Below are 12,171 nucleotides of genomic sequence, written 5' to 3' on the forward strand. Positions count from 1 at the left end.
AAGACAATATCACAGCTTATTTTAACTAAGGAAAACTTTGGAAAATGCAGACCTAACACAGCTGGCGTTACACATACACACTCTTGTGAGAGTAAGTGCGTGTGTCTAAATGCAGAGCAAGTGCACTTCAGAAACTAGAAAAAGTCATATTAAGGAACTCAGTCTGTGCTTTTATTACAGCCAACTTGTAACATACACAGCCATTGTTCCTCCCCTGTTTTAGACAATCTGTGGTAAAGTCATTCCACCTCCAAACACAAACAATACTGCTTTTGCGATAATACAGAAAGGGGTTTTTGCCTCTGTTTTAAGAAGGAGGTTTCCTTCCAATAAAGAACTTCTGCAGCTCAGCTGATATTCTGAAGGTAGCAATCTGCTTCCCCAGTTTTGTGGATGCATTGTTGAGGCAGGAGGCACGGATTTCCTTATATGCTGCAAGATTTCTGAAGCCATGTAGCACTCTCCTGCCTTGCTAGTAGCACAGGCAACTGCATTTGTTTGTTTTTTTTCCCAAAAGCTGCTAATTGCTAGCTATGGCAAAATGGTGATAAATAATCCTGAATGAATAATGGAGTGAGCAAACAAAGCAGCAGAACCTATTTAATGAAGCACTCTTTCACTTTTGGTACAGCCTGGCCACTTCATAACATCCCCTCCCCAGTGACATGTTTTGCAGAGCGCTAATTAATGGCTGAGGTCTCAGCTCGGCACTCGGAGCCACAATCTGGAGCATTTTGTAACCACTCTGTTGCACACACAGCTGCACATGTGTGCTTGCACACACAGGGGAGAGGAGGCAGCTCATTAACACAGCAGCAGCTCCTGCTGGCACCACGGGAGAAATCCAATGCTGCTCCTCTCCCCTGATGTGACCCCAGCTGCTGTGAGGGTGCAGTGTGAGAGTGGCAGCAGAGCAGTTGGCATGTAGATAGACTGGGGACAGGGCTGGCATGGAAAGAAGTGGGGAAACCTTAGCAAGACCTGTTGGAGCATCTTAGGCTGATTGCTGCAGAGTATGAAAGAAACTCCTTCAACACAAGCTAGCAGCAGAGTGGAGATTGATACACATCTGTAAGTCATTGCAAGTTAAGAAGTCCCACATGTCTTACCCTTTCTCTATCCAATTTCTTTTTAACCTTCACGAGTCCCAAAACAGGATCAACTGAAAATTCATTGTCTTGATCCCCATTCACAATGGAAAAATGAATCTGACCATTGGGAGGACTGTCCAGATCTTCTGCTATCAACTTTTTTTGAGAGAAGAATAAAAAATTAGAAAAACAAGTATCAAGCAATCTGTATGATACATTAAATGGTCAACACACAAAAAGTAAACTTCACATTCCATCAGACTAGTTATACCTGAACTGCACACCTCTAAAACATCAATCCAAAAGGTTTTTGTTAGGAGGCTTCACTTGGGCCTTTTCAAAATTCTAGTCTGAAAACATACAGAATATTTTAATCTTAATATTCCATACAACAGTCTCTCTCTGGATCCACAAATTGCAAGACGAGAAAATTATGAGGTTTGGGGATGGCTCACTGCATGCCAGACTATACAAATACTCTGTATTTGGAGCTCTGAGCAGTCTGGTGCAGAGAAAGGTGTCCCTGTCCACAGCAGGGGGATTGGAACTAGATGATCTTTAAGATCTCATCCAACCCTATGACTCTATGATTGCATTTCACTGAAAAGTAGAATTCTACCTTTCTATTAAAACCTGTTTCTTTCTAGCCGACTCATGAAATGCAACACCTAAAAATGCCATTGCTCTTTGACAGCGTAACAGGGTTAAAAAGAAAGGGTCAGTACTACTACTGCTTTCCTTTGGGGAGAAACTGACAGCAGCTTGGGGAGCAGTAGCAGATGCAGAGTATTGTCTAGAAAATGGTTTGGGGGCCTCAAGATGTAGGAATTATCAATATTAAGCAGTGCAGCAATTTTTTAGGGGCAGAGGGCTTCATCGCACTAAAATGCCACCCATGGCCCCACTCACCATGACCACTGAGTCCCCGACGGCTGCGTCCTCGCTGATGACGGCGCTGTAGACAGCCTGGCTGAACGTGGGCGCGTTGTCGTTGACGTCCGTCACGTTCACGTTCACTGTCGTAACTGCGCTCAGGGCTGGCGTTCCTCCGTCCTTTGCTTCCACTACTAAGTAGAAGTCCTTGCACGATTCAAAATCCAAAGCTTCAATAATGGAAATCACTCCTTTGAAGCAAAGGAGGGAATGTCAACAGCCGGCAAAAAATAAATAATGCCACAGAGTAAGGGATTTGACTGTAGTAAACAGTACAGCATGCTATTTATCACCATGGCACATATACAATACTAACTGTAAGACAGCCCAATCCAATAAAAATGTTTATTCAGGTTTCTACTGCTGTCGTTTGATTAAAGAATGATGCCAATTGCACTTGGGTTGCCTTTGCAGAAAGGACCTTTACAAGGCATGAGGCAATGAATGGTTCCTTATGAAAATAGCTTTCATTATGTGAGGATCATAGATGAAGAAGTGGGGACCATATTCACCCATTTACAGTCTCATTCTTACAGCCTTTGGAAGAACTGGATGCCGACTCTGGAAATAAGCCCTGACAAGTCAACAGAAATTCACTCCCACACAATTAACTTCTCATGAATTAAATACAAATGAATAGGATATGAATACCTCTGAGAAATCAGTTGTCTATCATTTAAGTGATTAAACAGAGACTTCCCCACTCAACTAGGTTTATAAATTTTGTGCTACTTCACCACACAACCAAAATTAAGATTCTCTGTAACTTGATTCACTGTATAAACCCAGATTCCCTCTAGGACAGAAATGATCTGATTTCTAGTGTTCTTACAAGCCTCCAATAATATCAGCTTCCTAACCTTCTTAGGAAATGTATTTCAGGCCTCAATATACATTACAGCTAGGAATTTCTTCCTATAATTTTACCAAAGTAATTTAAATGTAATTTAAGCCCATTCACAACTTCTTATGACTGGGCATAGACTACAGTTTATTTCCCTCTTCTTCATAGGTAATTTCTAGAGGCATGAAAACTAAAAGCATGTCTTCTCTTTTCTAGCATAAACGGCCTTAATTCCTTCAGTCTTTCCTGTTAAGTCACATTTTAGAGACCTCAGATTATTCCTCTTAATCTTGTCTGGGCTCTCTCCAAACGAATTCCACCTTTCAGCATGACTTGCTGAAAGCAGGAGCCCTGAAGAGAAGCTTCCAAGTGGCTAGCAGAGAGCACCCACTGATAAATGGTGTGAAGGACATTATTTTTCAAGCTCTGATCAGGCATGCTACATCACCACTCTGCTGTCTAGAAACTGAGTTCCTGCCTCTAAAGGGATAATAATAGAGCTGTCACACATTAATGAGTAATATATAGTTTTAGTTTTGGTAGGGTTTTTTTTCTGTGTGATTAAGCTTCATTATGGGTTTTTATTGATTTATTTCCTTGGCTTCATTGTCAAACGTGAAGTTAAGTATCGCTGCCTAGGCATATTTATGTTTAAATTTTGCTAGCACTAATCAACATGATGAAGATGACAGACAACACACAGTTATGTTAAGTCCTTCACATGAGAGGCAGCAGCCTCTGCAGAGTGGAGAGCCATTTTTACACACAATTATAGAAATGACACAATGCATAATTTTGCGATTTTTCATGTTACTGGCTATCACAGTTGCACCCAAAGAAGTGTTCTCTTCAGCTTTTAAAATCAATACTGTTTTGCTCTCAGACTCAGGTGACAGATTTGTACTGGCCATCCTGAAGGGTATGAGAAGAAGGGGATCCACTACAGGAAGCACAGAAGAAACAGCTTACAGTTGATGGAATAAAAACTCAGTGAGGATAAAGAATATATCCCGCTAAGGAAATTCAGAGAAAATGAGTAATTTACACCAAATATGATACCTTTGTTTGGTATTTCTCATAGAGAAGCAGTGGTGGACTTCTAAAATTTGTGATGTGTAACCAAAACGACCTCAACCCAAGCCATGGCTGAAGTCAAAAAGACAAATCAGAACAACCTAAGTCAGGAAAGCAGCATATAGCTACATAAATGGCAATCACGTATTAGGACTGAATTGGTCCTAACAGGTCCAGGTAACACTGATTGAGGCTTTCTAGGGGGCAGACAGTTGAGACACTCAGCTGGTAAGCAAGTGAACATTGCAAGTGTTCAGAAGTGTTTTGCACAGTTTGGCTAATAGGTTGTCACATCTATATTGGCTTCGACAGACTTACTAATGAAGAAAAGTATTCTCCACTTGAGCTGGGCAGCCACGTGTGACCGTAATTGACATCACTCTCCGACCTAAAATTGCTTTTTAACTGTGCAGGTAATTACACAATGACAAGCTATGAGTCTCTGGCCTTGGAAATCTTTTGGTCCAAGAGCCTTCCCCAAAGCATTCATGTTTTTCTGATCCTTTAATTTAGCATTGCAAGTAAGAGCCACTTTACAAACCTGTTTTTGAGTTAATCTTGAACTTCCCTTTCTCATTCCCTGATCTGATGAGATAGGCAATCTCAGCATTTGTACCAATGTCTTGGCTTGTAGCAAAAACAGAAAGGACCTCAGTTCCAGGTGAGGTGTCTTCAGGTACTGTAACAAGATAATCTCTTCTTTCGAACACGGGAGGATTGTCATTAATGTCTAGCACTGTAATGGTAACGGTGGCAAATGAGGATAAGGTCAGCACAATGCTTTGATCTGAGGCCTTTACAGTGATGTTATAGGAGGACTGAAGCTCTCTATCAAGTGGATGCTCCAAAATAATGATTCCTGATGACCGGTCAACTGAGAAGTAACCATCTGCAGAGTCTGACAGGGAATAGGTGACTTTTCTGTTCACACCTGAAAGAGAAGCAAATAGGAAAATGAAAAGGAGAAATAAAGAGAATAAAAACCTCTCCCCAACTAATGGAAACCCTAAGAAAAATCTGCTATCACACTGAGCATTTCCAGTGGGGGTAGAGGGAGGAGTGCCTGTGGGTACAATATTGTTGAAAGTTGGGAGGTCAGGACATGCTCTTCTCACATGACAAATCCCTGCAGATAAGTTAAGTTCCTTCCCTCATCATGATACTTTTTTTAAAGATTGCTTTGCAAAACTGCTGTATATTGAAACTTGAAGGCAGAATCCAGATATGGTCCTTGCCCAGAACAGCTTATAATTGAATTAGATGAGACAAGCAGAATGCTGAAATTGGAAATGTCTCAGAGCACATCTTGAAGGAATAGAAATGTACATAAGGGGAAAATAAACCCGTAGAAATACATCAGGTGGCACAGAATGTACTTGCTACCAGTGTTGCCTTGATTCCACTGTTGAGCAGAAAAATATTATCATAAGATGGTACCTGTTAAACAAAAGCTGCATCAAAAAACTCCTGCCAGAATATGAACATTTTGAAAAGGAAAGTCCCTCTGTTCCCCAGCCTAAGAGCAAAAATTGAGTTGTAAAAAAGATATCCTGCATTTTAAAATCCTGCCCATATTTCCCAATACAAAGCACCTATCCACCCAGCTGCTGAATATGCAGATCTGTGCAAAGGTTGTTGTCAGTAATAAGGCCTAAGGGGATGGTACTGACTTGGTTTCTGCACTACAGTGGGATAGCCATCTCAAATCTAATTAAAAGTGAACACAGATATAAGCTAATTCAATTCCCTTGATGCTAGTTGATTTTGTGATTTCGTCCTGGGTGCTTCAGTAAGAGATTATAACTAAAACATGAAGATCCACTAAAATGGAGAGTCTCTAACATCTCTCACTTGAGCATTTGCTGCTGTTTTTGTGGGAGAACAGACTTTACAAGCCTGACATTAATCAGATGAACAAGAGCTACCAATCCCTTCTAGGCATATTTTGTTAATTTAAAATTTGTGACAGTATTATTCTGCTTTCCAGCAGCAAAGCATTATAAAAATGTCTGATCAAAAGCAGCACAAATCACAGTTGTTTTCTGCTTGATGTAGCAGGAGTTGAGCATCCACACAAGGGGGAGCTGGGAGACTCTTTGTTCAATCATACGCACATAAAAGCTAGAGCAACTACAAAGTCCCAGACCCTACTTGAAGGGCATTAGGAATTACTATTTGGCTCTTCAGAGAATTAAGTTTTTATGCAGTGCTTGAGATACCAGAGTATATTTAAAAAGCTCAATGTCTTCAAAATACGGAACAAATTAAATGGTGATATTGCAGTGAAACAGGCTGTTAGGATTTTGGATGTTTTGTTTTGGGTTTTTAATCACAGCAAAGCCTCTCTACTCACCATGGTATCACAAATGTGAAAAATAAAATGTCCCACCTTCAGCAAAACAGCAAAGCAATCAAGGAAGTGACTCCTGTCCTTCAGAGGAGGAACTAAGATAAGCCCATGAACTCACAGGAAATTCCTTCATGTTAAAACATGTAGGCTTTGAATACCCTACAGCTGCTGGAGAGCACACTCACCCCTTTCCTTAGTCTCTTGATATATTCATCCAAATACTCTGCCAGCTGACAGTCAACCAAACTGACAAACATTAAAAAGTAGTAAAACCCTCTAGAAAGTGGAAGATGTTCAGAGTCTGAATGGTTGGAAGTATCTATGTTTCCAGCAGGGGAGGATCTCCTTCAGCTAGACATCCTCCATGAACTTCCACTTACGAAAAAAGAACAGACCTGACTATAACAATTAATGAGTTAATAATAACAGCTGATCCTGAGGGATGCTGGAAAATGGGAATATTTCCCCCCTTGATTCAGAGCATGCCACTGAACACCCAACCTACACATGAGTTTTAAATATAAAACTATTTAGTATTCTGCACCAGCCACTCCTGGTGCCTGCCAGTTACTACACAGTTGATATCAAACACTCCTCTGAGGTAGGGACCCTAACACACACTTTCTTACACATCTGTAACTGCAGGACAGCCTTAGTCTGGTTTGCTCTTTTCTCTGGCACAAACTCCCTTTCTGATACTCACTAGAGCACACCTGGGCACAAGACAGAAGATTCATATACCACAGTCCTTGAGGGCACAAACAGCTAGAAAGGTGATGGATGCCTTGTGCCTTGGAACACCACAAAACTTCATCAAGAGTATCTTTCAATGGGGAATGGGGAGAGAGAATTTGGTGCATGCGACACCACGGAGGGCGAGTTACGTACAGGAGGTAGTAACACTAGTAAGGGCAATCTGACATATAATTCAGCCCCTCTTCTTCTAGGAATTGGAATTGCATTCTAATTCCTAAAAGTGATGTCCATGAATTAACAAAATATTAATTTTTTTTTTTTTTGTAAGTGATTAATGGCATTCGTACAATGGAGACAGATAAAATATAGATTATGGTGTTCTGGTTGCTCACTCTAATATATGGGATTTTTAGGCAAAAATAAAGAAAGTAAAATTTTGTAGGTAACTTCTTTTATTTTTCCTTCCTGGAGAATGAGAGGGGAACACAGAAGCTCCAGAGACATAGGTTATTTTGTACCAGTCTGGTATGATGAAGAGAACAGTCTTATTTTTCCAATGGGTTATGAAAGAAAAGCTCTTACACGTGAAAGTGCCATTTTATGCAAGGAGAGACAGAAGATTAGGTCAGAAGACCTGAATGGGTCTCAGATACCAACCCTTGGTGGCTTTTGGCCCAAACGCCAAAAGGAGGGAAAAAAGGAGACATACAGAGGGAGATCTTAGCTGTGTGCTGACCCTCTCACAGAATGTTTTGAGGGGTAGAATTTAATACATGCTTCTTAGCAGTAGAATCAGTGAAAAAGTGTGGCAGAAGCAGCACTTTGAAGAAAGTGGTGTGTTACATCAACAGCTGTTTCTACCGAGCTTTCTGACCCAAGGATGGGAGAGAAATGGGCATGAAGTAAAGGTGAAGTAGGAAGCTTTTTCTACTGAAATCAAAATGCTTTAGTCCAGGGTCTACCCTATCCTGAGAGATAAGTGTCCTCCAATGTGTGTCAATGGCATCCCTGCGACGGAGGTGACGGTAGATTCTGCTATGACTATAAAGGAGTTGCCTTCTGTGGAAAGGAAACAACTGCTTCAACGCCATGGTTCTTGCACTGGTAAAGAGAGCAATCCTCCTACACTGCTTGCCTACAGCTGTTGGTGGGTTAATGTTTGCAAACTGCTTTGTGTCAACTCACTCACTCAGACTTCTCGGATTTCTAAGGTGCCAATCATGAACATGAGCTATTTGAACATGGAAAGCCTTTGCAGGAATCACTGTTACAATAAGAAAATTGCAGCACATTTCTTTTTAAATAAAGGAATAAGGTAGCACATTTTCTATTTAGATTTGTATTAGCATATGATAGAATATTGCCCTTTGCCAAATCTCTGGTGTGAAGAGCTTGTAAAACATATACCTGCCTAGTACCTCAAATGCCATTCTTCTAATAGGCTTTTATTCTTGGTTTCTTCTGTACTGAAACAAAGGGGCACACACTGAATGTCACATCATGACAACTTCTATGTCATTACTACTCTAAATAGCATCAGGAATATATAATAACTTTGCTTCATAATTCAGCACTATCAATATCCTCCTTGTATAAAGCACAGAATCACAGAGTCATTCAGGCTGGAAATGACCTTTGAGATCATTGATTAGTCCAGCACTGTCACTGCGAGGCCACCACTCCACCACGTCCCTGAGTGTCACATCTACACATCTTTAAATACTTCCCAAGGTTGTAACTCAACTACTTCCTTGGGCAGCCTGTTCCAGTGCTTGACAATGCTTTCAGAGAAGAAAATTTTCCTTTCCTCCAGTCTGAACCTCCTGTGGCTTAACTTGCTGCCATTTCCTATTGTCCTACTGCTTGTTACTTGGGAAAAGAGCCTGACCCTCAACTCACTACAACCTTCTTTTAAGTTGCTGAAGAGAGAGAGAAGGTCCCCCCTGAGCCTCCCTTTCTCCAGACTAAACAGTCCCAGCTCCCCCAGCTGCTCCTCACAGGAATTGTGCTCCAGACCCTTCCCCAGCTCTGTTGCCCTTCTCTAGACAAGCTCCAGCCCTTCAATGTCTTTCTTGTAGTGAGGGGCCCAGAACTTAACACAGAATTTGAGGTGCAACTCAACTAAAAAAGGTGGAGTTACCACACATTTTGATCCAGATTGACACCAATTAAAAGGCTGAGAATTAACCCAACAGGCACAATCCCCATATGACAGTAAGTTTCTGCAGTGGGCAATACCTTTATGCATCACACATAAAGTAAAAGTTACACATATTAAATGCCACTCATAGTGTTTCTCCTTTCAGGTTTCATCTGTCACCCTAAACTCATTATTTATTTCCCCAAATTCAGCTAGACTACTCATTTTAGTTTATGTCTGAAAAATGACATTAACTTTTGTCATCTACTCTTTTTCATTTTGAAAACCTATGAAAATAAATGTAATGGCAAGTATTAAAAACAAGCAAACAAGATGCAGACCAGAAAGCAAGCAAAAAAAAATATTTTTCAGTTTAGCAGTGGTTTGCAGACATACAAAGCAAGCTATCTGATTATTGTGCTTCCTCTTACCTCTTTTATGATGTGATGATTAACACTGGTGTGTACCTATGACCTTTCCCAACTACCCAAATGTTAACCACGAGGCCCATTACTTATGGATAGAAGTCCACAACTTCATTAACAACAAACAAGACAAAAGATGAATTCTAAACTAGATTTTATAGTACTCTACTCCATCATTTTGAGATGAAAGAGAAACCTTGCCTGAAGTACCTTGTTGAACTGTAGAAGAATATATAGCCCCATAGGGAAAATATTTCAAGTGATTTTTACAGCTTAAGCAGAAAACCCGGCCGAGTTCAATCTATAACATCACTGCTAAGACAGACTTCACTGTTTTTCCCTTTTCTGAAGGAAAAAAATAGCCCTTACCCCAAAGGCCTTTATTCACACCACTGCTCCAATGGAGTCAGGGTACCAAGGAATGAGGGCAGGGCACACCTCAAGATAATCAGCCCCTTACTGAAGGGAAATACTTCAGTATAAACTGAAGAAATGGGAGGTATAAACTGTTAGCAGTATGGGACCATCCATGGGTGTCTAAACCCCTGCTTTCTATTTCAGCTGGGACAGGAGCTGTCTTTTTTGGTGGGAAGTCAAGATCTGGATAGTTGACTCACCCTCCATCTCTTTCTTACTAAGGATTTTCATATTCCTGGGTACTGGTTTACATCACTTGATGTATATACTTGTTTTTTTCAGTGATCCTGAGTCAATTTTTCTGAAGTCGGGATTTTGGAGATACCTGATTTAGAATTACATATTGCAGCTGGCAACATAAGGAAACATAACTGGAAGCAGTGGAATGCACACACAGAGAGAGATAAAAAAAAACATATACATTTATAAGCATGAAGAGTCATTAAGATAGAAAAAGATCCAACTGTTAACCCAGCTCCAAACCACGTCCTCAAGCAGCACATCCAAGCACATTTTAAACATTTTCAGGGGTAGTAATTCCACCCTGGATAGCCTATTCCAATGCCTGTGAAGAAATTTTTCCTAATACCCTATCTAAACCTTTCCTGGCACAACTTGAGGCCATTTCCTCTCGTCCCTTCATTTGCTACCTGGGAGATGAGACCAACCACCTCCTCACTACAAGCTCCTTTTAGGTAGTTATTAAGACCAAGAAGGTCTCCTCTCAGTCTCCTTTTCTCCAGGCTAAAGTACCCCAGCTCCCTCAGCATCTCTTCACCAGACATGTGATCAAACAGTTTGTATATTATATTTTATATATTTGTGTATATACACAGAGAAAGACTGTTCATATACATATATGTTTAAGTGATACAGTTTAAAGACAGGGTTTATTCACTCAATATAATCCAAGAGATACAATTCTCCTTTGTCTACTTCTTTACCTCTATGTTGTTAACAATATCTTGGAAATCTCAAAAATTAAAGAAACTACTGGAAATGAGGAAGTGTGAAGAGAGCTGGAATCTTGAGAGGTCATCTAATTCATCTCTGCACAAAGACAAGATGGATGCAATTTATCCCCAAACAGAGGCCTATCCTTTGATCAGGAGCTTGCACAACCTCCCTGGATACCCCAGTGCCTCACTTTTCTTACAAATAAAAATCTTGTTCTGACTTTTTGCTGAGATTGAAAAAAATAAATAAAAGACAAGGAAAAAAAAAAAAGGAAGGGTCAACTTCCTTCCTTAGAGCTACTCTTAGAGCTACTTATCTGATAGCTGAAGACTGTTATATTTTATCATTTCAACTCTTTTTTCCCTGGCAGACCCTCTCAACTGTTTCGATATTTCCTGACTTTTCCTCCAGACTTTTGATCTCTTTTGTCAATCTCCTACCTGTTCCTGGAAAATGTAGCCCACATCTTCTTGGAAGTGCTGCACCCAAAACAACCCAGCCTTTCAGGTCAGGATTTGACAACACCAAATAAATAGAAAGAACGACTTATTTTTTCCAGTATTACTCTGGTTTACCCATCTCATTAAAATATTTGCCTTTTCACACAGTATGAAAGTGTAAATACCTTCAACCTGTGGGTCACAGTAATACAGCTGCACCTCTGCAGTTCTGCTGCCCAAGCTGTCCCCACCCAGACAACACCAGTGCACTTGGCTTTCTTGCCTAAACATGAGACATCACATTTATCTTGATGACTTGCACTGGGTTTTTCCATACCACTTTTCCAACTGTTAAATACCACAACTGCAGCTTTGACACTACCCAAGGTAACTTGCAGCACCACTCCGCTTGCTGACATTTAGCAATACAGTTCTTATGCCTATTTATATATTCAGGAATCAAAATACTGCACCCAGTACCTTTCTTAACTTACCCCTCAGTATAATGGTTACTACAAACTCCCCTGATAGCAGTTTGGTGCAGACCATGTTTCCCTGGCTTACCCATAAAAACATGGTGCAGTGCAATGCCATAAAATTCACTAAACCTAAGCCAAAACACCCATAATACTTATTTCAATATGGCCTCCTCACATGTTGCAGAAGGAAATGAGATTGGTTTGATGACTTCCAGTTCCTGAATAAAGACTAGCTTTTAGTCATCTTGATACACACATCTCATTATTTTAATGCAAGGAGGGTTATTGCATTCCCCTGACTACCCTTGAAGCTTTAAAAATATGG

The 12,171-nt window shown here is 40.5% G+C and overlaps 1 protein-coding gene across 9 annotated transcripts in view; it reads right to left on the reverse strand.

Annotated features, from left to right (window-relative positions):
* Window positions 1–12,171, reverse strand: part of FAT3 (FAT atypical cadherin 3) — a 398,878-nt gene that overhangs the window by 49,928 nt on the left and 336,779 nt on the right. For all 9 annotated transcript variants that reach the window (XR_010996349.1, XM_068181534.1, XM_068181539.1 and 6 more), the window contains 3 exons: window positions 4,484–4,873; window positions 2,001–2,215; window positions 1,110–1,247 (listed from right to left, as the gene is read on the reverse strand). Coding sequence is in view for 8 of the 9 variants with exons in the window: in XM_068181534.1 (XP_068037635.1) it covers window positions 1,110–1,247; window positions 2,001–2,215; window positions 4,484–4,873 (743 nt within the window). In the remaining variant the exon portion in view is untranslated. The remainder of the gene's footprint in view (window positions 1–1,109; window positions 1,248–2,000; window positions 2,216–4,483; window positions 4,874–12,171) is intronic.

Source organism: Anomalospiza imberbis, chromosome 2 (genome assembly GCF_031753505.1).
Source record: "Anomalospiza imberbis isolate Cuckoo-Finch-1a 21T00152 chromosome 2, ASM3175350v1, whole genome shotgun sequence".
In the NCBI taxonomy this organism is placed as follows: domain Eukaryota; kingdom Metazoa; phylum Chordata; class Aves; order Passeriformes; family Viduidae; genus Anomalospiza; species Anomalospiza imberbis.